At 45.5% G+C, this 26,506-nt stretch overlaps 1 protein-coding gene across 1 annotated transcript in view; it reads left to right on the forward strand.

Moving 5' to 3' along the window:
• Positions 1 to 19,852, forward strand: part of LOC309551807 (NACHT, LRR and PYD domains-containing protein 3-like) — a gene marked incomplete at its 5' end in the record, with an annotated part of 111,959 nt that extends 92,107 nt beyond the window's left edge. The window contains 2 exons of the mRNA XM_082252503.1: positions 7,092 to 7,256; positions 19,673 to 19,852. Coding sequence (XP_082108629.1) covers positions 7,092 to 7,256; positions 19,673 to 19,760 — 253 coding nt within the window. The 3' untranslated portion in view covers positions 19,761 to 19,852. The remainder of the gene's footprint in view (positions 1 to 7,091; positions 7,257 to 19,672) is intronic.
• Between the last annotated feature and the right edge of the window lie 6,654 nt (positions 19,853 to 26,506).

Below are 26,506 nucleotides of genomic sequence, written 5' to 3' on the forward strand. Positions count from 1 at the left end.
TGCAAGCTCTCCCCCGCATGCACCCATCAGCCCCATAATGTAACCAGCACCTGGGTCCTAATAGACTGCCACCACTGGCGTAGAGACAGAAGCCAGACCAGCATTGCCAAAAGCAGGGGCAAACAGCAAGTGAAGGCTGGGTACCTGGCAGTGGCGGAATGCCAGGTCCCGGTCACAAGTGCCACCTTTGCAATCTTGGTAGTTCTGCCACTGCACTGGACCCTTATGTGGAATTCCCTGGTGTGCTGGGGACATATCACTTGCTTTCTGCCACCGTAGACAGTAGGAAAGGGGCCCACAGCAGAACAGATCAGTGGGAAGGACTGATGGGGGAGGGGGGCCCTTCAATGTTTCTTGCACCAGGGCCCTGTAAGTTCTAGTTACGTCCCTGATACAGTAAGAGGCATTACTGTGGCAGATGGTGAATTTGTAAGGAATTCTGGAACAAAGCCAAGTTTTCAGAGGGTGGACCTTTCTCTCTCACACCCCCCTCTCTTCTCAACCCCCCTTTCTCTCACCACCTCTCCCTTACCCCCCCTCTCTCACCCCTCTCTCTCTCACCCCCATTTTTCTCTCACCTCCCCCCCTCTCTCTCTCACCAACTGTCTCTCATACCCCCCACTCTCTCTCATTTCCCTCCCTTTCTCTCACCCCCTCTCTCTTTCTCACCTCCCCTCTCTTATCCCCCCTCTCTCTCTCACCCCCCCATCTTTCTCTTACCTACCCTCTCTCTCACCCCTCTCTATCTTCCCCACCATCTCTTTTACCACCCTCTCTCTCTCACCTACCCTCTCTCCCACCTCCTCCTCATACCCCCCTCTCTCACCCCTCTCTCCCTCCCCCTCTCTCACCCACCCCCTCTCTCTTACCCCCTCTTTTTCTCTCACTCCCTCTCACACCCTGGTCTCTTTTTCTCTCACTCCCTCTCACACCCTGGTCTCTTTTTCTCTCACTCCCTCTCACACCCTGGTCTCTTTTTCTCTCTCTTAATCCCCCTCTCTTACCCCCCTCTCTCCCACACACCCCTCTCTCTTTCTCCCCCACCCTCTTCTATCCCCTTCTTTTTCTCTCACTCCCTATCTCCCTCTCTCTCTTACCACCCTCTCTCCCCCCCCCTTACACCCTTCTCTCTCCCCCTTCCCTTTTCTCTCTGTCTCTTATCCCTCGCTCTCTCACCCACTCTCTATTTTTCTCTCACCCCCTCTCCCTCTCTTACCCCCTCTATCTAATACCCCCCACCCCCTCTTTCTCTCACCCCCCCTAACTTTCACACACCACCTCTCTCTTACCCCCTTCTCTCTCACCCCCTCTCTCCCCCGCCTCCCCTTATTTACTCTCTCACCCTCTTTGTTTCTCACTCCCATCTTCCTCTCTTCCCTTTCCCCATTATACTCCTACTTTCCTATCTCCCCCATCTCTCCCTCCTATTCCTATCTCTCCTCCCTCTCTCCCTCCTCTCTTCAGCAGCCATCTTTAAACTGAAAGTGCCCAACAGCTTCTATGAATATTAGCCTGGATATTCAATGCAAGCTATGCAGCAGTAGATATTTAAATGCCCCCTCTATGCAGCTGAGCTGCAATATGTAGGTGGGGCTTTGTGTGGGTGTGGCTTGAGTTTGGGCAGAGACACAGGGGCCCCACAATCTCCTATTGCCCAGGGGGCCCAATGAGCTGTCAGTCCGCCCCTGCACACAAGGCTTGGGTCTAAAATGTTCGGCGGCCACTGTAACAAAGTCCCTCCTTCTAGACCGTCTCCTGTGATAAATGGATTACTGATCCAAAGCTGTGAAATTGAATCTGTGTAATGTGTATCATAGGAGCTGGTCTAGGATGCAGGACTTTGTTACAGTGGCTGATCCAGGCAATTCAAATCCAAGCTCCCTGATCCTGCAGGAGATTGCTAATGTGTGTGATCCAGGCACTGGTAAGGCTTCATTTGGTGGACACTGATAAGGCTGCATTTGGTGGGCACTGGTCTCTGACCCTCTCTTGTATTTATGTCTGCAGTCTCTGACCATCTCTTGTATCATGTTTGCAGTCTCTGACCATCTCTTCTATCATGTCCTGAGTCTCTAACCATCTCTTGTATTTATGTCCGCAGTCTCTGACCATCTCTTGTATCATGTCTGCAGTCTCTGACCATCTCTTGTATTCATGTCTGCAGCCTCTGACCATCTTCTGTATAATGTCTGCAGTCTCTGACCATCTCTTGTATCATGTCTGCAGTCTCTGACCATCTCTTGTATCATGTCTGCAGTCTCTGACCATCTCTTGTATCATGTCTGCAGCCTCTGACCATCTTCTGTATAATGTCTGCAGTCTCTGACCATCTCTTGTATCATGTCTGCAGTCTCTGACCATCTCTTGTATCATGTCTGCAGTCTCTGACCATCTCTTGTATCATGTCTGCAGTCTCTGACCATCTCTTGTATTTATGTCTGCAGTCTCTGACCATCTCTTGTATCATGTCTGCCGTCTCTGACCATCGCTTGTATTTATGTCTGCAGTCTCTGACCATCTCTTGTATCATGTCTGCAGTCTCTGACCATCTCTTGTATCATGTCTGCAGTCTCTGACCATCTCTTGTATTTATGTCTGCAGTCTCTGACCATCTCCTGTATGTCTGTGGTCTCTGACCATCTCTTGTATCATGTCTGCAGTCTCTGACCATCTCTTTGTATCATGTCTGCAGTCTCTGACCATCTCTTGTATCATGTCTGCAGTCTCTGACCATCTCTTGTATCATGTGTGCAGACAGTCTCTGACCATCTCTTGTATCATGTGTGCAGACAGTCTCTGTCCATCTCTTGTATCATGTCTGCAGTCTCTGACCATCTCTTGTATCATGTCTGCAGTCTCTGACCATCTCTTGTATCAGGTCTGCAGTCTATGACCCTCTCTTGTATCATGTCTGCAGTCTATGATCATGTCTGCAGTCTATGACCATCTCTTGTCTTTAATAATGTCTGCATTTTTTGAGGGGGAGTCTGGAGAGGAGTCAAGAGTTGGAGTGCCGCCAGGATGGGGGCCATAGGAGAAGTCAGACATATGTGGACTGTGGAGAGGAGACTATAGGATAAAACCGGAGCCACCAAGCTGGAGGCGACTGACTAAGCCCTGCACAGTACACCTGAGAGGAGGTCAGGGACAGCCCCGCAGGCCAGTCTGGGGGGGGGGGGGGGTCAGTGATGTAAGGGGGGAGTAAATACAGTGTTGTAAGAGGGCATTGATATAAAGGCCCCCCTTATATCAGTAACCCCCTCTCCCACATTCCCAGAGTTCCTGGGGTCCCCCTTGATGATTGCTCCACTTTTACCACTTATAACCAGAATTTTCTCAATAATGCTATGGGGCTGGTATTAAATTATTTCCAGGGCTGGTTTTTATTCCCAGTCCGGCCCTGGTAGTTACAATACTAATATTGGTAACTACACTACTTTACTAGGCTATAGGAGGTAACTACACTACTTTACTAGGCTATAGGAACGCGCTTTCCTGCGTTACCCAAGCCGTGCGATACAATCGTTATTTCGAAGAATAGAGAGGGATGAAGTTTATGAATTTTTGTTGCACTTTGTTTTATTCAGTTTTTTCAGGTTTTGTTCTCATGTTTCCCAAAGCCTGTGTTTATACAATAAACTCTATGCAGAAAGAGTGTCATGTATCTTCTTCTACACGGTCAATTAAGAAAGAGGAAAGTAAAGTAATAAGTAGTGAAGTTACTTTTCAAATGCAGTAACTAGTAAAGTAATCTCATTACAATTTACAGAAGTAACTAGTAACTAGTTACATTTTTTGAGTAACTACCCCAACACTGGCAATCACACAGACACCAGACTGCAGCAAAGTAAACCAGTATTTTACTCAAGATTGGTAAAGCAGGTAAAATAAGAATGGCTTATGCAAGTAGTTTCCAGTATTGAACTTTAACTTTAGACAGCCATACAAAGAGTATGCAATGCAAAGATCATTTCAATAGGTAAAATAGTGGCAACCAATAGATCCTGAAAGAACCTATGATCCCCTAGGTATCAAAGGGAAGAGATTGACCCTTTTATGTCAGAATGCTCCCTTCAAATTCTGATGCCATGGGCCCAGGAAACTTTGTGGGTCTATTATAAACAACAAGGAACATAAAAGGCAATACTAGATTGTGAAGAAGCCTTCCCCTTAATATGAGCTAATGTTTTACACAGAGTCCTTTAGGGGGGAGGGGAAAATAGTGGAGAAGTCCTGGTGATGTAGATGTCTATTGTCTTCAGCTAGCTCAACAAGTGCCCAGGGGAATTGCTGTGAAGCGGGGTCCAGCTATTGAAAAGGGCAAGTGTGAAGTATTCCTTTTCTTAGACTTTAATGTAAAGGGGTGAAATAAAGGTGTCTGCATGCAGTGCCTTTTTTTTGGGTGCACAGAGGGTGGGCTTCTGCCTGCTCGCCAATCCTGATAACACAAGGCTCAAGGGAGTATAATGTCCTGGGATAGGCTCCTGAAGAATCTGAAACCAGAGACTGGTGCCTGACCTGACACACTATGCTGGGATTCAGCTGAGTCTGTATATTGAGAGTGACCCGGGCAGTCACTCGGCTGAAAGGAAGCTGGCAATAATTGATCTGCTTACATACCCGCCGGAGAGTCTCCACGTCACCTAGGCCGCAGCGACTGCTCGTATCCCTCCAAGCGTTCAGGTCCCTGCTCGCCACTGAAGGCTGAGATCCCCAAGAGAAAGACTCCTACCCAGACCAGGCTATATATGTCTTCTTCTAGCATTCTGCTCTCTCTCCCAGCCGGCTGGAACTTGTACTCTGCAGCAGTATGGCTCCAGTGTAAATCCTGGCTCCTCGGACCACACATCCCAATACCCCTTGCTCTCAGCTCTGATCTCTGCATTCAGGAGATGATCACACAATGATGATGACACAATGTCCATGCTGAGCACTCGAAGGAAACATTCTCAACACAGCTGATCTTACAGAATGTCCCACGATGACACAGGCAAAGCTAGTGAGCACCTGGCTATAATAATGAGCATGCACACTTGCATATTCACACAACCTGCAGGCCTCCAGGGTCACACGATTTAAAGATTTCTGTCCACTCCAAACTCTTTGAAGTCTCCAAGCTCCAGACCCTAATCTGATATTACAAAACCCAGAGAACACTGACCAGCCAGTCTTTTCCACTAAGAAGTAAACCTCTGGAGCTTCACACTTTTACTAAACTCACACTGTGACAGGGCCTAGCCCTGTCACAGTAGTTCCATTGGTCCAAGCTGGAAAATGTAACAATGTATAAAATACCCATGCCTGAATTTTATACAGTGCCTTGAAAAAGTATTCGTACCCCTTGAAATTTTCAACATTTTGTCATGTTACAACTAAAAATGTAAATGTATTTTATTGGGATTTTGTGTGCTAGACCAACACAAAGTGCCACATAATTGTGAAGTGGAAGAAAAAAGATAAATGGCTTTCCACATTTTCTACAAATAAATATCTGAAAAGTGTGGCATGCATTTGTATTCAGCCCCCTTTACTCTGATACCCCTAACTAAAATCTAATTGAACCAACTGCCCTCAAAAGTCACTTAATTAGTAAATAGAGTCAAACTGTGTGTAATTTAATCTCAGTATAAATACAGCTGTTCTGTGAAGCCCTCAGAGGTTTGTTAGAGATCCTTAGTGAACACACAGCATCATGAAGGCCAAGGAACGCACCAGACAGGTCAGGGATAAAGTTGTGGAGAAGTTTAAAGTAGGGTTAGGTTATATAAAAATATCCAAAGCTTTGAATATCTCTTGGAGCACTGTTAAATCCATCATCTGCAAAGCCTACCTCATCACAACTGCAAACCTACAAAGACATGGTCGTCCACCTAAGCCGACAGGCCGGCCAAAAAAAGAGCATTAATCAGAGAAGCAGCCAAGAAGCCCATGGTAACTCTGGAGAAGCTGCACATCGATCAACAGCTCAGGTGGGAGAATCTGTCCACAGGACAACTATTAGTCATGTACTCCACAAATCTGGCTTTTTGGAAGAGTGGCAAGAAGAAAGCCATTGTTGAAAGAAAGCCAAAAGAAGTCCCATTTGCAGTTTGCGAGAAGCCATGTGGGGGACACAGCGAACATGAGGAAGAAGTGCTCTAGTCAGATGAGACTAAAATTAAACTTTTTGGCCTAAAAGCAAAACGCCATGTGTGACAGAAAACTAACACTGCACATCACCCTGAACACACCATCCCCACTGTGAAACCATTCATTGTTTTCCTTCCAATTATGTGCCACTTTGTGTTGGTCTATCACATAAAATCCCAATAAAATACATTTATATTTTTGGTTGTAACATAACAAAATGTGGAAAATTTCAAGGGGTATGAATACTTTTTCAAGGCACTGTATATAAATCAGTAATCTACAAGAACACCCATATTCTTCTCCACCATTGACTCCCCAGCTGTACTCTTAGAAAGTATGATGCATGCATTATTTTAGCCCCTGAGTGCATACGTTTTCATTGTATCAACACCTTTAAGCCTCATTCAGATGGGCGCTGATGCACCTAGCCAGTGAATGAGTGCCTTATTTATGCAGCTTTAGTCACCAGGTGCTGCGTGCAAGCACCCATTCATGTCTATTGGGATGTAGCGGCTGCAAAGACACAGCCTCTTATCCATATGACAGCCATGTGGGTGATGGTGAGCAGTCCCAAATGCAGACAGTCTACATTCAGGGCTGCTCACTTGCATGGCTGTCAAATTGGAATGAGCGCATTTGTCCATGCACATGCAGTGTCCCAATTGACATGAATGGATGCCAGCATGCAGTGCCTAGCAGTTGAAGCCACATAATCAAGGCGCTCATTTACCAGGTACAGGTGTCAGCACCCATCTGAATGAGGCCACACTCTAATAATAAGATTAAAATGTAAGGGTCCCAACACTGAACCTTGCTGTACTCTACTAATAACCTTATATAATAGTTCAAAAAGGCTGTTTGCAAATGTATGTTTAATGATTATTCAGAAATGTATACCATGTTAGTAACTGATCACTGGAAATAGCTCTCAAGGATACAATTTTTTTTTTTTTTTTTAACAGACTGTGGGGAACTGAGTTGACAGATGAACATGCACCATTATTGGTGTCACTGTGTGACATGAAAAGCCTTACACGCCTATATCTTAATGATAACAGATTTTCAAATGCCTCTTCCAACTACATTCAGGATCTTATAATGAAATCACCGGGCCTGAAAGAAATTCGGTATGTATAACACAAACTGCTCACTGCAGGACAATATTATTTTGAGTTAATTGACACATTTTACAGACATTCTACTTCACTCTCTTGTCCTTTTCTCTTTTACCCATCTGAGATTTTCTGTCACCTCATAGTTGCTGATCTACAACATATCTAGCAACCTCATGCACACTGGACGTTATAAAAACACCAGTAGCTTTAGCTGTAGGATGCAGTCTTAAAAACGCAAGTTTTAGTGTTTTGCAGCATTTTTGCATTAATGCTTTTGAGCGGTTTTTTTTTGCATTTTGTTTAGCTTTTTTTTTTAGCAAAACTATACTCCCACAAAATCTTATGGCTCAAAAACGTTCATAAATGCTGAATAGCCACGTTTTCCAGCTTTTTTTTTTTTTAACGTTCTTCAGAGTTAGTGTTTTTACAGCTGAAAAACTCCACTAGTTTTTTTTTTCTTTTTTTTTTAGCTAGAAAACACCTGTAGCACCCTCCTAGGTAGGTGCTAGTGAGAGAGTATAGTTTTTGGCTCTGTCTGCCTATCGGAGGAGCAGCAGGGAATTCTATATTGCTTTCTGCCTACCAGAGAGCAGGATCTGTGAGTTAGGTCTGCTCAGTGTGTTCAGTGTGTGATTCATTGGGTCTAAATAGCGTTTTCACACTGGTCCAATAATGAGGAATGTTGGGCAGTGGGAGAAAACCTGACCAATGAGTACACAGGCCTTGATACAGTTTCAGTGATTGGTAGAGACTGGCTGTCTCAGTGCATTCTGGGATACTGTATAAAAGCCAGGAGCACATGTGCTGCGGGGTCTTTGGCTGATGAGCAGAGTCCCGGAGGGAGGGTGGCAGCTGCCTCCTCCTCTGTAGCAGTGGCATGCGGTCACAGGCAGTTGGCCTGGGGACCAGAGGAAAGGAACTGAACCCAGAGGTCCAGGAGAACTGACTGGAGGGGTAGAAACACTGGAGACCCTCGAAAAACAGTATTGTGAGTACAGGGGATAGTGTATTGGGGCCTCTCCCATCCCTATTTAAAATAAAACACAAAAAACAACTACATACCCCTGGATTGCTCATTTACTTAGCCAAGAAGTAAAAAGTTAATCTGTGAATGCCAGTGTTGCTAACGGTAACCCAGGGGGACCCGAGAGGGTATTATCCAGCAGTCCTAAAGGGGGCAGTGCTACACACACCTGCCAAAAAAAGCTGATAGACTTCACCCCACAACGAATGTCCCATATATACCCCCAAATGGACCCTTAATGCACCAAATGTAATCTAGAGATTGGGTCCTTTTGGCACATGGTCTGGTCTTGCCCTAAACTTTGTTCCTTCTGGGAGGCAGTGGCCTTCACCCTAAGTGAAATATGGGATACAGTGGTGCCTCTGGAACCCCTGGTACTCCTGCTGAGCCACTTTGAGAATGTGGAGGGGGACAGATACATCAGGCTCTGCCTAACCTTCACCCTGTTTTACGCCAGAAGAGAAATCCTACTGAGATGGAAGTCTAGAGATCCCCCTACCCATAGCTCTTGGCGGAATGCAGTCAATTCAGCTTTACCCTTGTATAGAATTACATATGGGAGTCTACAGTGTCTGAGGAAATTTGATAAAATTTGGTCCAAATGTATAGAGGCAGAGTGGGTAACCATGGTAGCTAAGTGGCGGTTTCCGGTTGTCCTGATGATGTCCCGGGGCCAACCGGTGGTCTAGTCCCCCTTCTCCTGCCTATGCTCTCCCTCCCTGTCTCGTCCCTCTATACTCTATATAAAACTTTTCCCTTCTCTTTTTTATTCAAGGATCTATTGTCGTGCACTATGTTTTAAGCCTGTACTTGTTTCTCTTCTAATGCTGCTTTATCTAATAAAAATCTTCTGTTAAAAAAAAAAAAAAAAAGATGTTAAAAGCCTAATGTGTGCATGGACACTTAGGATAACATGCTGAGAAGTTTACTGGCTGTATAAAAAAAACGCCTAAAGCAAAAAAACAGCAACTGTAAAAACATCCAGTGTGCATGAGGCGTTAAGATGTATTTCACTAAAGTCCCAGTTATTACATATGACTCCTCCTGAGTGTATCCTATTTCCATTGCAAACATTCCAACTGACGTTTCCTGTGGCTGTACACACAGCGCCATGTGAAAACATAAGTATACCCCATGAAAAATGTTGACTTTTTTAACATATCAGTAAAATCAACCCAGAAGCTGACCAGCTGGTGCTAAAAGAAGTAACTTTGAACCTCAAAATTTAAGGTCATTTTTGCAACAGTTGGGGTCAAAGTGCATGCATCTACAGTCAGAAAGAGTTTGCACCAACTTACATGAGATGTATTCGCCGTCAAAAAGAACATTAGAGCAAGATTACAGTTTGCCATTGAATATATTGGAAAAGACCTGACCTTCTGGAAAAATGTCCTGAAATCTGTTGACCCAACAAAGAGATGTTTCTCAGCAGGGATTGCTTTTCGGTAGGCAGTAGAACATTAGTTTCTGAATAGAACTAATGCACCACAACTGTGAGTCAAGTGTTTGGCTTGCAGTTGTGGCGTGTTCCAAGTGACTTCACTGGGCAAATTTGAGAGTCAGTACCACCTGTCAATTCCACAAGGAAAAGCATAGTGGCCCTCCCACTGTCATCTCTCTCTCCCTCCCTCCCTCTGTTATCTCTCTCTCCGTCCCTCCCTCTGTCATCCCTCCCTCCCCTCGTCATCTCTCCCTCCCTCTGTCATCTCTCCCTCCCCTCTGTCATCCCTCCCTCCCTCTGTCATCCCTCCCTCCCTCTGCATTGAAAGGGGTCACTCTGGTTATTCTGCATTAAAGGGGTCACGCTGGTTATTTTCCATTAAAGGGGTCACGCTGGCCATTCTGCATTAAAGGGGTCATGCTGGTTATTTTGCATTAAAGGGGTCACACTGGTTATTCTGCATTGAAAGGGGTCAAGCTGGTTTTTCTGCATTGAAAGGGGTCAAGCTGGTTTTTCTGCATTGAAAGGGGTCAGGCTGGTCATTCTGCATTGAAAGGGGTCACGCTGGTCATTCTGCATTGAAAGGAGTCACGCTGCTCATTCTGCATTGAAAGGGGTCACGCTGGTTATTCTGCATTGAAAGGGGTCACGTTGGTTATTCTCATTGAAAGGGGTCACGCTGGTCATTCTGCATTGAAAGGGGTCACGCTGGCCATTCTGCATTGAAAGGGGGCATGCTGGCCATTCTGCATTGAAAGGGGTCACGCTGGTCTCTCTGCATTGAAAGGGGTCACGCTGGTCTCTCTGCATTGAAAGGGGTCACGCTGGTCTCTCTGCATTGAAAGGGGTCACGCTGGTCTCTCTGCATTGAAAGGGGGCACGCTGATCTCTCTGCATTGAAAGGGGGCACGATGATCTCTCTGCATTGAAGGGGGGCACGGCATGCTGGTCATTCTGCATTGAAAGGGGCACGCTGGTCATTCTGCATTGAAAGGGGGCGAGCTGGCCATTCTGCATTGAAAGGGGGCACGCTGGTCTCTCTGTATTGAATGGGGGCACGGCATGCTGGTCTCTCTGCATTGAAGGGGGCACGCTCTACCTTGATTACTGAAGGCCCCTTTCACACTTTTGTGACCTCAAAGTCACGCAATTTTTAACAGCGTTTTTTCCGCAAAGCAATGCTTATTACTTTTTTCTGTTTGCACCCCCAAAAAATAGAGCTGGATGGGGGGGGGGGGGTGGATGGAGCTGGGGTGGGCATTTGGAGTGTTTGGAGGTTGGATGGGTGTTTGGGATAGATAGTGCTAGGGTGGGCATTTGGGGTGGATGGAGCTAGGGTGGGCATTTGGGGTGGATTGAGCTAGGGTGGGCATTTGAGGTGGATAGAGCTGCTGGGGGCATTTTGGGTGGATGGGGGGGTGTATGGAGCTGGGTGGGCATTTGGGGTGTATAGAGCTGGGGGGGGTGGATGGTGCAGAGTCCGACCCCTGCATTCTGAACATTACATACTCCTGTCTCCTGCATTTTGTACATTACACTCTCCTGCACTATATACACAATACTGTACATTATATACTTCTCACCAAAGTCTTCATTGTCCCAACAGTTGCTGGTTGCTATACAGTCTCTGACTATTTTAATGAAGTTCTTCTTTAAGGTAGCTGAGCAATCAAAGCATATTTTATGAGTACTAGGAAGTCTGGGTTTTGTTTACCCTATCCCTTAAGCCCCTCCCACTGCTAAGCAATTGGCCACACCCACAATTTGCCGCGGCACGCTGCGCGCGCCGCAGGTTTTGTTTCTCTTTCAGTGTCTCTCATTGCGAAGTTCAAAAGTTGGGAGGTATGGGAACAGTGACGTTAGCTTAGCTAGAAAAACTGAATAACAGGCTGAAAACACCCTTGTCTCCCTTCCGCTGTAAGTATCTAGCCACGGGTATTTGCGCATCCAGTGATTACTAGCAGTTAAGGACAGATGTTAGCCTCTGGATGCAGATAAATTGCTCTGATTATTGTCACAGGAGGTCAATTTTTTACCTGTGTGAATGAGACCCTTAGTTTTTTGGTGAGTGGTCAGGTAATGATAGAAACAAGGGTTGAACAGAATATGTTTACCACCTGTCTGAACAAGGCCTAACAGTAGGCATATTTACCACAAACACTGTGAAGCACTGTAATAGAAATGTTATGGTTTGGGATTACTTCTGTAGCACCCTTTTCTTAAACGGGGTTACTAGTACATTTAGTGTTGCTAGATTGTAGTTAAAGCGGAGTTCCGGCCACCAAAAAAAATTTCAATGAAAGTACCCCCGGGACAGTCAGGGCTAGTGCATTCCACAATGGATAGCCTCTGATCTGTCCCGGTTCGCACTTACCTTTTAGAAGAAATACTTCCTCTTCCATCCTCTTCGGTCCCACGATGCACTGTGCCGGCCCGCCGTCACTTCCGGGGCTGCAGCGTCATCCCTGCACAGCTTCTGGGCATGCCCAGAAGCTGTTTAGCAAGGTATGACGCCCCCGCACCGGAACTGACGTCGGGGCCGGTGCAGGCGCATTGATTCCTGGGAGCGATGGCGTTCAGCTCCCAGGAATCATTGCAAAGCGGAAGTGACGGCGCGGGCCGCCGAGGGAGGAAGTGGAAGAAAGGTGAGTATATTTTTCTGCTATTACAAGGTAAGTAAAAAAAAAAAATTCTTAATTATCCATTTCTGTTTCAGGTGACCTAGAAGCAAGCGGATGGCCCAAAATCGACTATGTCGATTTTGGGGCCCGGAACTCCGCTTTAACCTAGCTGATTTGTAGTCTTTGTGAACATTTGTATTTTCTCCTAAGCCTGGTTTAGCTGTGAATCCTCCTTTTTGTCAGTAGATGGCACTGTTACCTTTGGCTTTAGTATGATGAGCTACAGTGAAGCATACTTTTCTCAGCCAATCAGTTTCTCTGGCCGCTCAGCATGCTGGGAAATTGTATACACATTTGGGGAGGTCAAGTGATCAGGGTCCCCCCACCCAGACTGTGGTCTGGGCTTGATGTGTGAGGAACAGCTGCTACTGGGTAGGCCTAAAGCCTAGCCATATGCTCAAGGCTCTGCAAGGGAGACCCTGCTCACTACCTGAGGGTATGTGGAAAGGATGGAGACCTGAGTTGAAGTACCAAAAATTACTCTTGCATGAACCGAGGAATCATGGAGAGCCTGGGAAAGCCTGAAGAAGGAATCATCCAGAGAATTCCTGCCTTCCTTCTTCTGTGTTCTTTTTGGTTGCTAAAGGAGGCATCTGTCGCTATAAAAGTACAGATTGCTAGTTACAGCTTGAAGGCTCTTTTTCTGTACTGCTTTCAACCTTTTACATTTTTATCAAAAAAGTCTGCTGGTTTGTTAGTCTGCTTCGTTGCCGATACCGATACCGATATTTTGCCGATCGCATATCGGTATCAGCTGATATTGGCCGATATTTGCACACATGTAAAATTTTCCCAAAAAAACACAAATTTTGACACAAATCTCTTAACAAACATGTAAATCTTTATTTATTAACATTTTTAACATTAAGTGCTCTTTCTTCACACCTTAACTGCATAAAAACTGATAGGAAAACTTAAATTGCAAGGAGTTGGACATTAGCATTTCACATCATCTGATTGTGCATTAATGTATAATAAAGTGCTGCAGTAGTGGACTCACTCACTGCAATATAACATTTTTAATTCACTACTGCAGTGCAGTCAGCACAAAACTGCTAGGAAAAAAACTAGACAACAACAATGGCTACACAATAAAATACACACTGCACAACTGCTATAAATAGAGCAAGGCAACAACTACACGTCACAGTGGATTGGTCAGTGGAGGACTACCTCTGTGTGCAGTATGGCACTCACTGCAACTACTGCAGTGCAGTCAGTGCAATACTGCTATAAGAAAAGCAAGGCAAGTAGGCAACAGCTACACATCTCACAGTGGATTGGACTGGAGTCAGTGGAGGACTATCTGCAGAATGGCACTCACTGCAACTACTGCAGTCAGTGCAATACTGCTAGAAGAAAAGCAAGGCAACAGCTACACATGTCACAATGGATTGGACTGGAGTTGCAGTATGGCACTCACTGCAACTTTTTCTTTTTTTAAAGCCCGTAGCGTGTGAAACACACTCAAAAGACTTCACCCGGTGCATAAAAAAGTGCACACACACAAACGTGAGGAACACAAAAAGTGCACAGGGTGTGCGAACAAATGGTCTTCCCTCCGAAGAGGTAGGACCCGAACCTCGATCCCCCGGGGCGCAAGACTCCTGACAGGGATTTGAGGTACTCATGGTCTGTCTGGCCGGAACCAGACTGACCCCGTTCTTCAGGGGGACTGCCGAAACAGCCCCCACCGAGTACTAAGTGGGGCTCCCCCGAAGGGAGACCCCATGAGAGAGGGCGGACCAAGCCAAAAGGCCATATCCACCCCCTCCCAAGACTCAAGGTAGGGCCCGAGGACCCACACCCTACAAGTCGTGCCAAGTGAAAAAAGGTGATAGAAAAGTGACAAACCACAAAGAAAAAGCACACACAAACAAAAAGGTGGGGGAGGGGAAGTGGAGAGGTGAATTAGTGCCCTTGTGAAAGTACAAAGGCAGGCCTTCCGGCCGGAATAAAAATTCCTCTGGTCGAAGCCAAAAGGCCTTGCCCAAGAGGCAGGTGCTTAAAAAAGTGTGCGTAGGTGCAGTGACCATGGTGCCGAAAAACTCAAGGCGAGCTGCCCCTCACCAGTGAGAATTAAGGCACCCCTGGGCTGCCACCCCAGGGGCACATACACTACGGGCTTTTTCTACCCCGGCCCAATAGCCAGACCGAGTGTAGCCCTTGCCTACCAGGAGGTTTGGAACGTGGACAGCTTAGGGTGAGCCTGCCTTCAACTGGGGACAAGCCTTTTACAAGGCCAGATTCAACCCAGGAGGAAAGGCCCTCCCACCGCCATCCTAATTCCTCACCAATTACATCCAGGAGCAATACAGACCGGCCTCCATGACGAACCAGCCCTCTTGCTCCCTTCAAACTGGTAGGGGCGGACCCATTCAAATCAGAAGGCAACGGACCCATCCGGCTTTCTCTGACAGTGCCTACTTCCCGGTCCCCCAGTGACGTCTGGAGCGCCCCGGTTCATTTCACTGCAACTACTGCAGTCAGTGCAATACTGCTAGAAGAAAAGCAAGGCAACAGCTACACAGTGGATTGGACTGTGTACTACCACTGCAGTAGGGCACTCACTCACTGGAATCATTTTAAATCCCTACTGCACTACTGCAGTAGTGATTTAAAATTATTGCAGCAGTGAGTGGCGTTCTACTGCAGTAGTAGTCCACTGGCACTGACTCCAATCCACTGTCTATGTCTATTTTTTTTCTATCACTTTTGCACTGACTGCAGCGCAGCGCAGTCAGTGCAAAACTGTTAGAAAAAAATAGATAGACACAAGCTAGACAGTGGATTGGACAGACTCAGTGGACTGGTGAACAGACACTACTAAAGCATAACATTTCAGCATGTTCACCAGTTAAACGGCTTCTTTTCTTTTCATAAATTGCTGCCACTTCACTAAGAACACGCTCACTTGGTACTGAGGAAGGAGGAGCAGAAAGGTATCTTCTAGCATGAGAAGCAAGTCTTTTGTAGCGTGCCTCATTTTCTTTCCACCAATGAAGAGGATCACTTCTTCTGTCAACTACTGGTTCCTTCAAATAGAGATGAAGTTTATCATTCAGGCTCTTTATTGCCGATTCTGATGAATCCTCTGCATGAGGCCCCAATAAAACGCTGAACATTGCATTTATTTGACCACAATGAATTTTCTCTTCTGTCCATTGTCTTTTGGGACATTTTTCTCCTGCATCCTGCTCTTCCACATCAGAAACCTTCTCTTCTTGTCCTTGACTTTTCTTTTCGTCAGGAGGAACCTCCTGCACCTGCTGTTGAATATCTTCTGTCAGCCATTGCTTTGCCTTGGCCAATACATCATCAGAAGAGAAAGGATGTTTCTTATATCGAGGATCCAAAAGACATGCAAGCACAACAGTTTTATTCTCCTCATGCTTCTCAAACCTTTTGGCGAGGCTGTCCCTCATGACATGCTTTGATGCCACGTGTTCTGGGTCCTTTATTCTGTTGAAGAAGCATCTTCAGGACTCTCACATATGGGATCACAAAGGAAACAGATGAGTCGTAATGACTCACCTCCAGTGTCACTTCCTCAATGGGTACGAGCGTCTCTATAATTTTGGCTACTATGTCCCACTGGTCTGCAATGGGGCAAGAATGTCCTCCAAGTCCATATTCACCAGAATATATGGTGAGAGCTCGCTTCTGTTCCAACATCCTATGTAACATGTGTAGCGTTGAGTTCCATCGTGTTGGAACAGCCTGTATCAGGTTGTTTTTGGGTAGGCCAAGGTCTTCCTGAATGCACCTCAGTCGCTGCTTGGCAAGAACAGAATGGTGGAAATGGCCTGCGCACTTCTTCAGCATGGTAATAATGTCCAGCAGAGCTTTCTGGTGTGACCCACCATAATTTACCACCAGTTGGAGGGTGTGTGCCATGCAACTGAGGTCTGACACTTCAGCAAGTCTCATACCTTTAACCATGTTCGCTCCACTGTCTCGCAGCACAAACATCACTCGGTCTTTGGTGATTCCCCATTCTTCTAGCATGCCTAGAAACTTTTCTTTAATGTACTCCCCAGTGTGGGATCCTTGCATCACTTTTGTATTCAACACCAAATGCCTTCTTGTCCATTCGCTGTGAATGTAGTGGCATGTAAGACTCATTAGTGATTCTGTTTGTCCTGACCAGCAGTCCGTCGTGAATGAGAGTGAGTTGCCAGCATTCTCTGGTTGTAGCATAGTCTTAACTTTGTCAACAACCTTTTGGTGAATCTTTTGCAGCATTTCAGTTCGATAAAGGTTGTCACTCTTCACTATTGTAAATGGCTGGTTATCAGTTACCATCATCTCTGTGATTACTCTGTCCAGCAGTTGGGATCTTCCATCTGATTTTTGCCACCTGTTTTTTTTCTGAAACATATCTGTTATTGTTGCCTGGGATAGGGATGATTCACCTTGTGATTTATTTTGTTTTTTCTGTGCTGCATTATACAATTCAAGATGATGCACTGTTAGATGGGCCCAAAGATTAGACATATTTTTGGTTTTTGCAGTCATTGATCCCATGCTTACATTGTTTTTCCATGTGTTGCACAGTGCTACTGATTTTCCTGGTGATGGATAAGAGAAATACTCCCAGACCACACTTTTAATTTTTCTATCTCCATCCATCTCCATTGAAACAAGAAAGAGTCAGACACTAATTTAGGCTTACACAAAATGGCTGCTGGCACCCTGTGGTCTCTGGCTGGCACCCTGTTGTGGGTGGCTGTCTGACTGGCACTGTGAGGGGGGTAGGTGGCTGGCTGGCACCCTGTGGTGGGTGGCTGGCTGGCACCCTGTTGTGAGTGGCTGTCTGGCTGGCTGGCAGGCACCATGTGGTGGGTGGGTGGCTGGCTGGCTGGCAGCCTGTGGTGGGTGGGTGGCTTGCACCCTTTGGTGGCTGGCTGCCTGGCACCCTGTTGTGGGTGGCTGTCTGGTTGGCTGGCAGGCACCGTGTGGTGGGTGGCTGGCTGGCAGCCTGTGGTGGGTGGCTGGCTGGCATCCTGTGGTGGCTCGCTGGCTGCCTGGCACCCTGTGGTTGCTGGCTGGCACCCTGTGGTGGGTGGGTGGCTGACTGGCAGGCACCGTGTGGTGCATGGGTGGCTGGCTGGCACCCTGTGGTGGCTGGCTGGCACCCTGTTGTGGGTTGCTGTCTGGCTGGCTGGCTGGCAGGCACCATGTGGTGGGTGGCTGGCTGGCACCCTGTGGTGGGTGGGTGGCTGCCTGGCACCCTGTGGTGGCTGGCTGCCTGGCACCCTGTTGTGGCTGGCTGGCACCCTGTTGTGGGTGGCTGTCTGGCTGGCTGGCTGGCAGGCACCGTGTGGTGGGTCGGTGGGTGGATGGCTGGCACCCTGTGGTGGCTGGCTGGCACCCTGTTGTGGGTGGCTGTCTGGCTGGCTGGCAGGCACCGTGTGGTGGGTGGCTGGCTGCCTGGCACCTGGCCTGTGGTGGCTGGCTGGCACCCTGTGGTGGCTGGCACCCTGTTGTGGGTGGTTGTCTGGCTGGCAGGCACCGTGTAGTGGGTGGATGGCTGGCACCGGGCAGCTGTGGGTGGTGGGTGGCCGCAGCGGCTGTGTTACAGAAGAGAACAGAACAGATACAGAACGTGTGTCAGAGAGAGTGTTTTTTGTTGGTCACTGTCATCAATTATCACAGAACAGAATACAGAACATGTGCCAGACTGTTGGTCCCTGCTCTCCCTAGATGTAGAAGAACTCCCGACTCTCCCGACCGACCGCCTGTGCCGCATGCAGACTCCAGTGTGGCAGTGGTGGGTAAAAGACACTGTAAGGACTAAGGAGGCAGAGGGGGATGGCCTAAGAGCTGTGTCCAGTGCGCAGAGGCGCGTGGCGTAACATACGCAATGACATCACGAAAATATCGGTAAATCAAATGGCCGATTCCGATATATTGGGAAAAGTGCATATCGGCCCCCGATATATGGGTGTTGCCGATAATCGGTCGATCTCTAGTGTCCTGTGCCCTTACCCCTCTCTCCAACATTTTTCCTGTTGTGAGCAATAAACTCATTTTTGTTGAAGCATAAAAGTGACTGGCGCCCATGTTTTCTACCTTGTACACCACCCACCATGCCTAGTAACCTGCACCCTGAGGTGAAATGTCAGCCCTTCCTGTCCCTGGGGGGCCCTCCATGCCACTGGAGGTCGGGGGGGGGGGGTGCTACACTTCATGGCCTTGGCAGCTTGCAGTCATAGAGTCAACTATACAGTACATTCTGCATCATATCAAAGTATGCTAGATGAGAATGTGAAGCCACCTGTCTTTCAAAACAATAATAATATGAAGCACACTAGCAAATCCACCAAGAAATGTATTAAAAAGAAGAAATAGAGAGTGTTAGACTGACCTATTCAAAGACCTGAGTGTTCCCACTGAATTTTTGTAGGGGGGTTTTAAAAGATGCACATCATGCAAAGAAACCAACACATATCTTGCAAACAGTAATTTTGCATGCAAAAGGGGTCAAAATTTACAATGCCCAAAAAAACCCACCCCCTCCTGAAACAGCATGAGGAACTATAAAAAAGAGGTCCTAATGCCCTTAGACAAAAGGGCAGTAGAAGGTACGCCTAAAATGCCAGGGATAATCATAAATACAGGACCTTTGCTGCTAATAAAACTGGTATGACCATAAAAACTTGGGGATAGTAAAAGCAGTGAAATACAGCCACTGAATGTACTGACAGGTCTTCAAAGCCAAGCTGGGCGTTGGGTTCACAGACTCTGAAACCTGGAGGAATCTTTTGCAGTGAATCCATATGATTAAGCCTGTCATGACACAGAGTTCAGCAGTCTCAACAGTGAAAGCATTGTCCACACAACAGATCTGCAGCGCGAATTGCAGGCTGTCGCAATAAATTTCAGGTAACTGAAAAAACAGAAAACTTGTTGGCTGACTGGAAAGACAGTCCATGATATTAAGATCCAGAATGAAACTCCATTGAAGAATCCACACATAAGATATAAACATTCTTAAGTACTGTAGGTCCCATTTTTGTTTTCACTCAGTGCCTACTCCCCCTGCATTTGGCAATATACCCAATATGTATTGTATACAAAGCTATGTTGTTGGTTACCTAAATTAATAATGGCAAAGTTTAAATGTGATTGGTGGCAGTTGGGAAACACAGACCAGATCTTACAGGACACATTATTAGTCACATAGGACACATATCTCTTGTTTTATAGTCTGATGTAGTCTAAACATAGTGAGAGCATTCTGCTGAGATCTGATGACCATTTGTAAACTTTTTTCCAGGATCGGTGACAATTTGATGTCAAATGAGGTTGCAAGAGATTTAAAAAAACTGGAAGAGCTCCGGCCAGGACTGAAAGTTGACATATAATTAACCAAGATTATGTTCTGCTGCAGATGTGAATACAGCCAAGACAATGTTCTAGATGATGAGAATGGGATACTGAAATGAACAGATTTTACCCAAAAAGGCTGATGAGTCATCATATTTGAACCCATTCATCTTATGATTTAAATTTTAACTTTGCTAAATTATTCACAAAATCCCAAGTAACAAAAAGGGTAGAGGAACAATTCAATCTAACATAAACGTGTTGCATTCACATTGACCCAGGGTACCCCCACCTACCTGCTCAGTGGTCCTAGTCATCGTCTGGTTGCCCTCTAACTAAATCTGCAATTTTGGAAAGTATATCTTAAATAATTCATAATTCATAAAGCCATAGAAGATCCTATACAATTCAGACGTAGAAAATAATTCTTCTGCCATGGTTCCTGGCTTTGCACCCAACCTTCTTGGAGAAACGTTATTCTTGTCTATGCCACCAAGGATAGTGGAGCTTCACTGTAATGGAGGAGCAGCAATGCAGACTTTAGAACATAAACTGTATATATGCCACAAAAATGACATACATTTAGAAACTGCATGCAATGTTATTAGCCCTGCTACACCCAGGGGCACATATTACCATCTTCACCCTGGGCACTGGATGACCTTGTCCTGGCACTGGATGTGACCCCAGTATTTTATACATAACTGTTGATCCTGCCAGCTTCTGCTTTCTCTAAACCCTAAAAAGGGTGATCATCAGCTACCAGTGTTTCACTAGTGAGGCTAGTAAGGGATTGGTCACCCTCCTGCGTTATATGCTTTCATTAAATATGTTGCAGTCAATGTTGCTTGTTGATTGAAAGCTACTCTTACCATTCAGCAGTGGGAATTTCCTGAAACTTCCATTTTTGCTGGACTGCTTGGTTTTTGCTTAGTCAGCACTAATTTACTGACAGGTTTCCCCCCATAGCTATTTTTTTGCTCCTGTTTTATTTTTTTTATCTTTAACATTAATATTTACCCACTTAAAGTGGTAGCAAACCGCTGTGTTTTTTTTTTTTTTAGGAACCGGCAAGGTAAAAAGGTAAAGCCATAATGTGCTGGTATGCTTACCTTACCTTAGAATAAAGCCTTCCAGCAGCAAGCTGTGACCGCTGACAAAGCTTCCATCTTCACCTTCATCTTCCTTCCGAGTTCGCAGACTCCGGCTGTGTGAGTGGCCAGAGCCGCCATTTAAGGCACAGGACTCTGAAGGAAGGGCCTGTGTGGCCGTTCATTCGGAGCGCATGGGCCGGTGATGTAAACGGCAGCATGTAAAGTAAATATCTCTTAATCTAAACCTAACAGTGCAGGTTTAGGAGATATAAACAGTACCTATAGTTAAGCCTTATTAAAGGCCTACCTATAGGTACAAATTATGCATGGGAGTTATACCCTTTTCCTGTCAAGGCCATTTTTCAGCACTTTTTTTTTTCTACATAAAAGAAAAAAAGGCCAAAAATTGAACAAAAAAGCTTTGCAAGTAAATATTCTTTCCTCAGAAATGTAAGCCAAACGTATTCTACTACAATTCGTTGGTTAAAAAAAAAAAAGTGCAAACAATTTAGTTTGAGTGAAAGTTATATATAGAGTCACCAAACCATGGAATACAGTATATTTTCACGGAGGGGAGCGCTGTAGGCAGGCAGAAGCCAAAAATCCAGCTGGCACATACAAGAAGAGAGGACAGGCGCCACTCAGTGAAACAATAAAGGTTTATTGCATAGCATACATAAAACACTTACATTAAGGCAAAGGTACAGGCGATGATCTGAGGAAGGAGCTTAGTGCGCATGCTCCGAAACGCGCTACGTCATCATCACTAGTGGACGAGCGGCTTACCGCCGTCCTCGGCTTGAACGGGCTCCCCCATTGGACTTCCACAATGTTTTGTCATCTCCCGGCTGTTGGCCCGGCCGGAGGGCGGAAGTACCATGCTATGGAAGGGATTCAGGAGCCATAAGGAGAAGCCTGTACCTTTGCCTTAATGTAAGTGTTTTATGTATGCTATGCAATAAACCTTTATTGTTTCACTGAGTGGCGCCTGTCCTCTCTTCTTGTATGTCTCATTTTATGAGCTCCTAGAATACCAGTACAAATACCCTCAAAATTACTCCTTTTTGGAAAGCAGACATCCCAAGGTATGAGGATGGATTGAAAAGATCTTAGCCTCATCACTAGCGGGCAGAACAATCCACAAACTTCATGAACAGTTTTGTAAACATTGATGAAACATGGGTCCACAATTACTAGCCTGAGTCCAAACAACAATTAAAACAGTGGAAGAATCACATTTCATCACCTCCATAGAAAGCCATGTCTGTACGGTCAGCTGCAAAAGTGATGGCCTTTGTTTTTGGGGATTGTAGGTATATTAATGGTATAATAATGGTGGGTTTCCTTCCAAATGGCCAGACTATAAATGGTCAATATTATGCTAACTTGATAAACCAACTTCATAAGGAAATAAAATCCAAAAGGCCTGGAATGCTGACAAAAGATGTACTGTTCCACCTGGACAATGCTTGGACTCATACTTCCACAGTTGCAATGGTAACAATTCATAAATGTGTCTCCTAATAATTAGGCTACCCCCCATATTCACCAGATCTGGTACCTACAGACTTCCACCTCTTCCTGAAGCTCAAAAGCCTTGTCAGTGGACCCAGATTTTGTTCAACAGAGGAGGCTATGCATGCTATAATACAGTTTTTTGCAGACCCAGAGAAAACCTTCTACAAAACTGGCATTATGGCATTGGAGTATCGATGGAGTAAGTGCAAAGGCTTAAAAAGGGGATTAAGTTGAGAAATTACATAGGCTGAAAATCGAAGTGAACTCCTCCTATTCAAGATAATAAAAATAAAAAAACCTGGGCTAAATGTCTATGTATCCACTATTTTATGGCTGTCGTTTTTTATCACAAAGGGAAAAAATGATAAACTTAATTTGAAAGCACAGCGCAGTGGTTTTAAATTAGGTTAATCATCTTCCAATTCAAGACTAAGACATTTTCAATCCATCCCCGTATTTAGTAAGATGCATTCTGAGTTTTTTTTAAATTGTCTTTTTTTTGCCCCAATTTTTTGGAAAATGAAGAAAGTACAGTAAATAAAATTATTATTTTTTTCCACAAAGTTGCAATTTTAATAAGTTATTCCTCACACACAGAATAAGCATACTTACAATAATACCCCTAAACACATTCTTTTACATACTACTTAGTACATGTGTGAGATAGTTATTAAAGAGACACAAAATCCAAGGAGCACCTTCAGAATTTCTAAGGGCATAAATTACAGATCTAATTTCCTGACTACGTTTAACAGTTCTGGAGGCCCTGGAGCACCAGGACAGTGGAAACATCCACAAAATGACCATGTTTTGGAAAGCAAAACACCCCAAGGTATTTTCTGAGAGGCATAGTTAGTCTTTTGAAAATGTTTTTTTTTTTACTACATGTTTTTGACAAATGGGGAAAGAAAATGTGGATATTTTTAAAACACAGCATAGGCATACTTAGAATACATCCCAAAATACGTTCTGCTGCATGTGGGGATACCACATGTGTGAGACTTTTTTTACAGCCTAACCACATAAAGGGCCCCAAAGAGCACATTTAGGCTTTCTAGCATCTCATTTTCTGACTACCTTTCACATTTTTGGAGACCCTTGAGCACCAGTACAGTAGAAAAACCCACAAAATGCCCACATTTTGAGGGGAACACCCCAAGGTAGTTTCTAAAAACATAGACAGTCTTTTGAAAATGTATTTTTTCCCCACAAGCTGTCAATGTACTAAGATATTTCCTTTGCACAGCATGGGTTTACCTTGTAATTACACCCCAAAACACATTCCTTTACTCCTCCCGAGAATATGAATACCGCATGTGTGAGACCTTTTCAATGTTTGGACTAATTACGTACCTGACATAGTATCTGTGTATCACAAAAATCAATCATCCTCATATTAAAAAGAGTGCACTGTAATATTTGCCTCTGTATGAGTGATCAGGGAATATATCGTAGTGTAGCTTTACCCATAGCCCACTGTATATGCTTTTTTATGTTTTTAATAATTAGAGATGGCCTTGCAGGTCGCCCGGCGGTCGGTTTGCAGCGAATTTTGCTTGTTCGCTACCCGCCAAATTTGCGAACACATGGCGTTGTTCGCGGAGGCCATATTAGTTTACATTGGGGAGAACTTTGACCCATGACACAGCCGTCAGGTGGAACAGGACAGCCAATTAAAACATTTCAGCACATGGACATGCCCCCTACCCTATAAATAGACCTGAGCTGTCGGCCATTTCACATTCTGCTTTTTGCCAGCGTAGGGAGAGGTCTGCTGTGTTCATAAGGGAGAGATTGCCAGACACAAATAGCTCTGTGAAGATCCACAAAAGTCCTTTTCAGGGCTGGTATTTCGGTATAGGTCTACTAGTATCTTTTCAGGTTAGGGGCAGGTATCCAGTCGGTGCTTTAGGGGCAGTTAGAGATCGGCAGCAGTCACACAAATCGCTCTGTTAATGTCCACAAAAGTCCTTTTCAGGGCTGGTATTTTGGTATAGGTCCAGTCTCTTTTCAGGTTAGGGACAGGTATCCAGTCTGTGCTTTAGGGGCAGTTAGAGATCAGCTGCAGTCACACAAATCGCTCTGTTAATGTCCACAAAAGTCATTTAAAGGGCTGCAATTTTTGGTATAGGTCCAGTCTCTTTTCAGGTTAGGGGCAGGTATCCAGTCTGTGCTTGAGGGGCAGTTAGAGAGATCGGCTGCAGTCACACAAATCGCTCCACAAAAGTCATTTAAAGGGCTGTAAATATTTTGGTATTGCTGTGCAGTGCACTAAAAAGGGGGTGGAGGAGGGGGGTAATCCAAAGTATAATATACTTTGTAGAAAGCATATTATAGTGGATTAGTAGTATTATTGTGCACTGTGCAGCATTGTGACAGGTGTGGTGACTGAGTGTTGCTGCAGCATTACAGCAAACAGTGCCAAACTCCCTGGCCAATTTTTTGAACAACTGGTGTGATAGACCAGTGGCCCCCCAATACCACATATTGAAATGGGGTGTTATTTAACAGTATACTTTTCTAAGAGTGTAGTTTAGTCCTGCAAAAATTTGGCCTCTCTTGCTGTGTTGACTGTGCTACACACAGTGACAACAGTTACTGGCCAATTATTTGTAGAACTGTTGTAATAAACCTGTGCCCCCCCCCCCCAATACCACAGATTGAAGCGGGGTGTTATCTGAGTATACTTTTACAAGTGTATTTGTATTCTGCAACAATATTACCTCTTTTGCTGAATTAAGTCTGATACACACAGTGCCAAACTTCCTGGCCAATTTTTTGAACAACTGTTGTGATAAACCAGTGGACCCCCAATACTACATATTGAAGTGGGGTGTTATCTGAGTATACTTTCAGAAGTGTATTTGTGTCCTGCAACAATATTGCCTCTTTTGCTGAGTTAAGTCTGGTACACACAGTGCCAAACTCCCTGGCCAATATTTTGAACAACTGGTGTGATAAACCAGTGACCCCCCAATACCACATATTGAAGTGGGTTGTTATTTAACAGTATACTTTTCTAAGAGTGTATTTTAGTCCTGCAAAAATGTGTCCTCTCTTGCTGTGTTGACTGTGCCACACACAGTGACAACAGTTACTGGCCAATTATTTGTAGAATAAACCTGTGGCCCCCAATACCACAGATTAAAGCGGGGTGTTATCTACCTTTTTCCAGATATATTGTGATTCTCTAGAGACTTTTGTCACAGGGTAATTAAAAAACATGACAGGCAGAGGAAGAGGCAGACACGTACGCAGGGGTGGTAGGGGTAGGGCAGGAGCAGTAGGCCGGAGCCAAACTGTGAAGTTTCAAAAGGCGCAGGCAATTACGTCAAAGGATGCATCAGACTTGGTTGAGTGGCTCACTCAGCCTTCCTCTTCTGCACCCTCCTCATCCTCTCTATCTGCACCCTCTTCACACTCTGCTGTGTGCACCCCCAAAGACACCACCACCACCACCATCACATACCCTCCACTGGAGTCACTGGAATTATTTTCTGATCCATCACAAAACGTTTGCGACGTGCAGCCATTGTTTGAATCGGATCAGGAAGAGGAGGTAGCAACAGCCGCCACCCAACAGTCTGACGACAGTACCCAGATCAGCCCAAGGAGGTTGGTCCCCGCTGTTGCTGCCTACTCCGAGATCTCGAATGTTAGTGGTGGGGAAGATGATGTGGATGATGAAATGTCTATGGACGTCATGTGGGTGGCCACAGGAGAGGAAGAGGAGGGGAGTTCAGAGGGAGAGACGGACCGGCAGATAGGGAGGAGAGGCAGTCAGAACTTGCATTGCACAAGAGGTAGAAAGCAGACTGCAAATGTATCAGGAGCGAGCCATCAACTATGTACAGTCACATCTTGCGCTCCCAGGATGCCGGCACATGGCTCCACAGTGTGGGCTTTTTTTAATGTGTCCATTGCTGACAACAGTGTTGCCATCTGCAGCCTTTGCAGTCAATGCATAAGTCGCGGTAAGCCCAACACTCACCTAGGGACAACCGCCTTAAGAAGGCACCTGAACTCCCATTACCGAGCCCAGTGGGAGCAACACCGTCATAACCCACAAAGCCACACTCCAGGCTCTTACCGTCCAGCCCCTTCTCCTTCTCCTCTCTCCTCACATTTGTCCTCCACTCTACCTGCCATGATGCCGTCATCACGCAGTTCTG

Source organism: Pelophylax lessonae (genome assembly GCF_965119305.1).
Source record: "Pelophylax lessonae genome assembly, chromosome: 3".
Classification (NCBI taxonomy): Eukaryota; Metazoa; Chordata; class Amphibia; order Anura; family Ranidae; genus Pelophylax; species Pelophylax lessonae.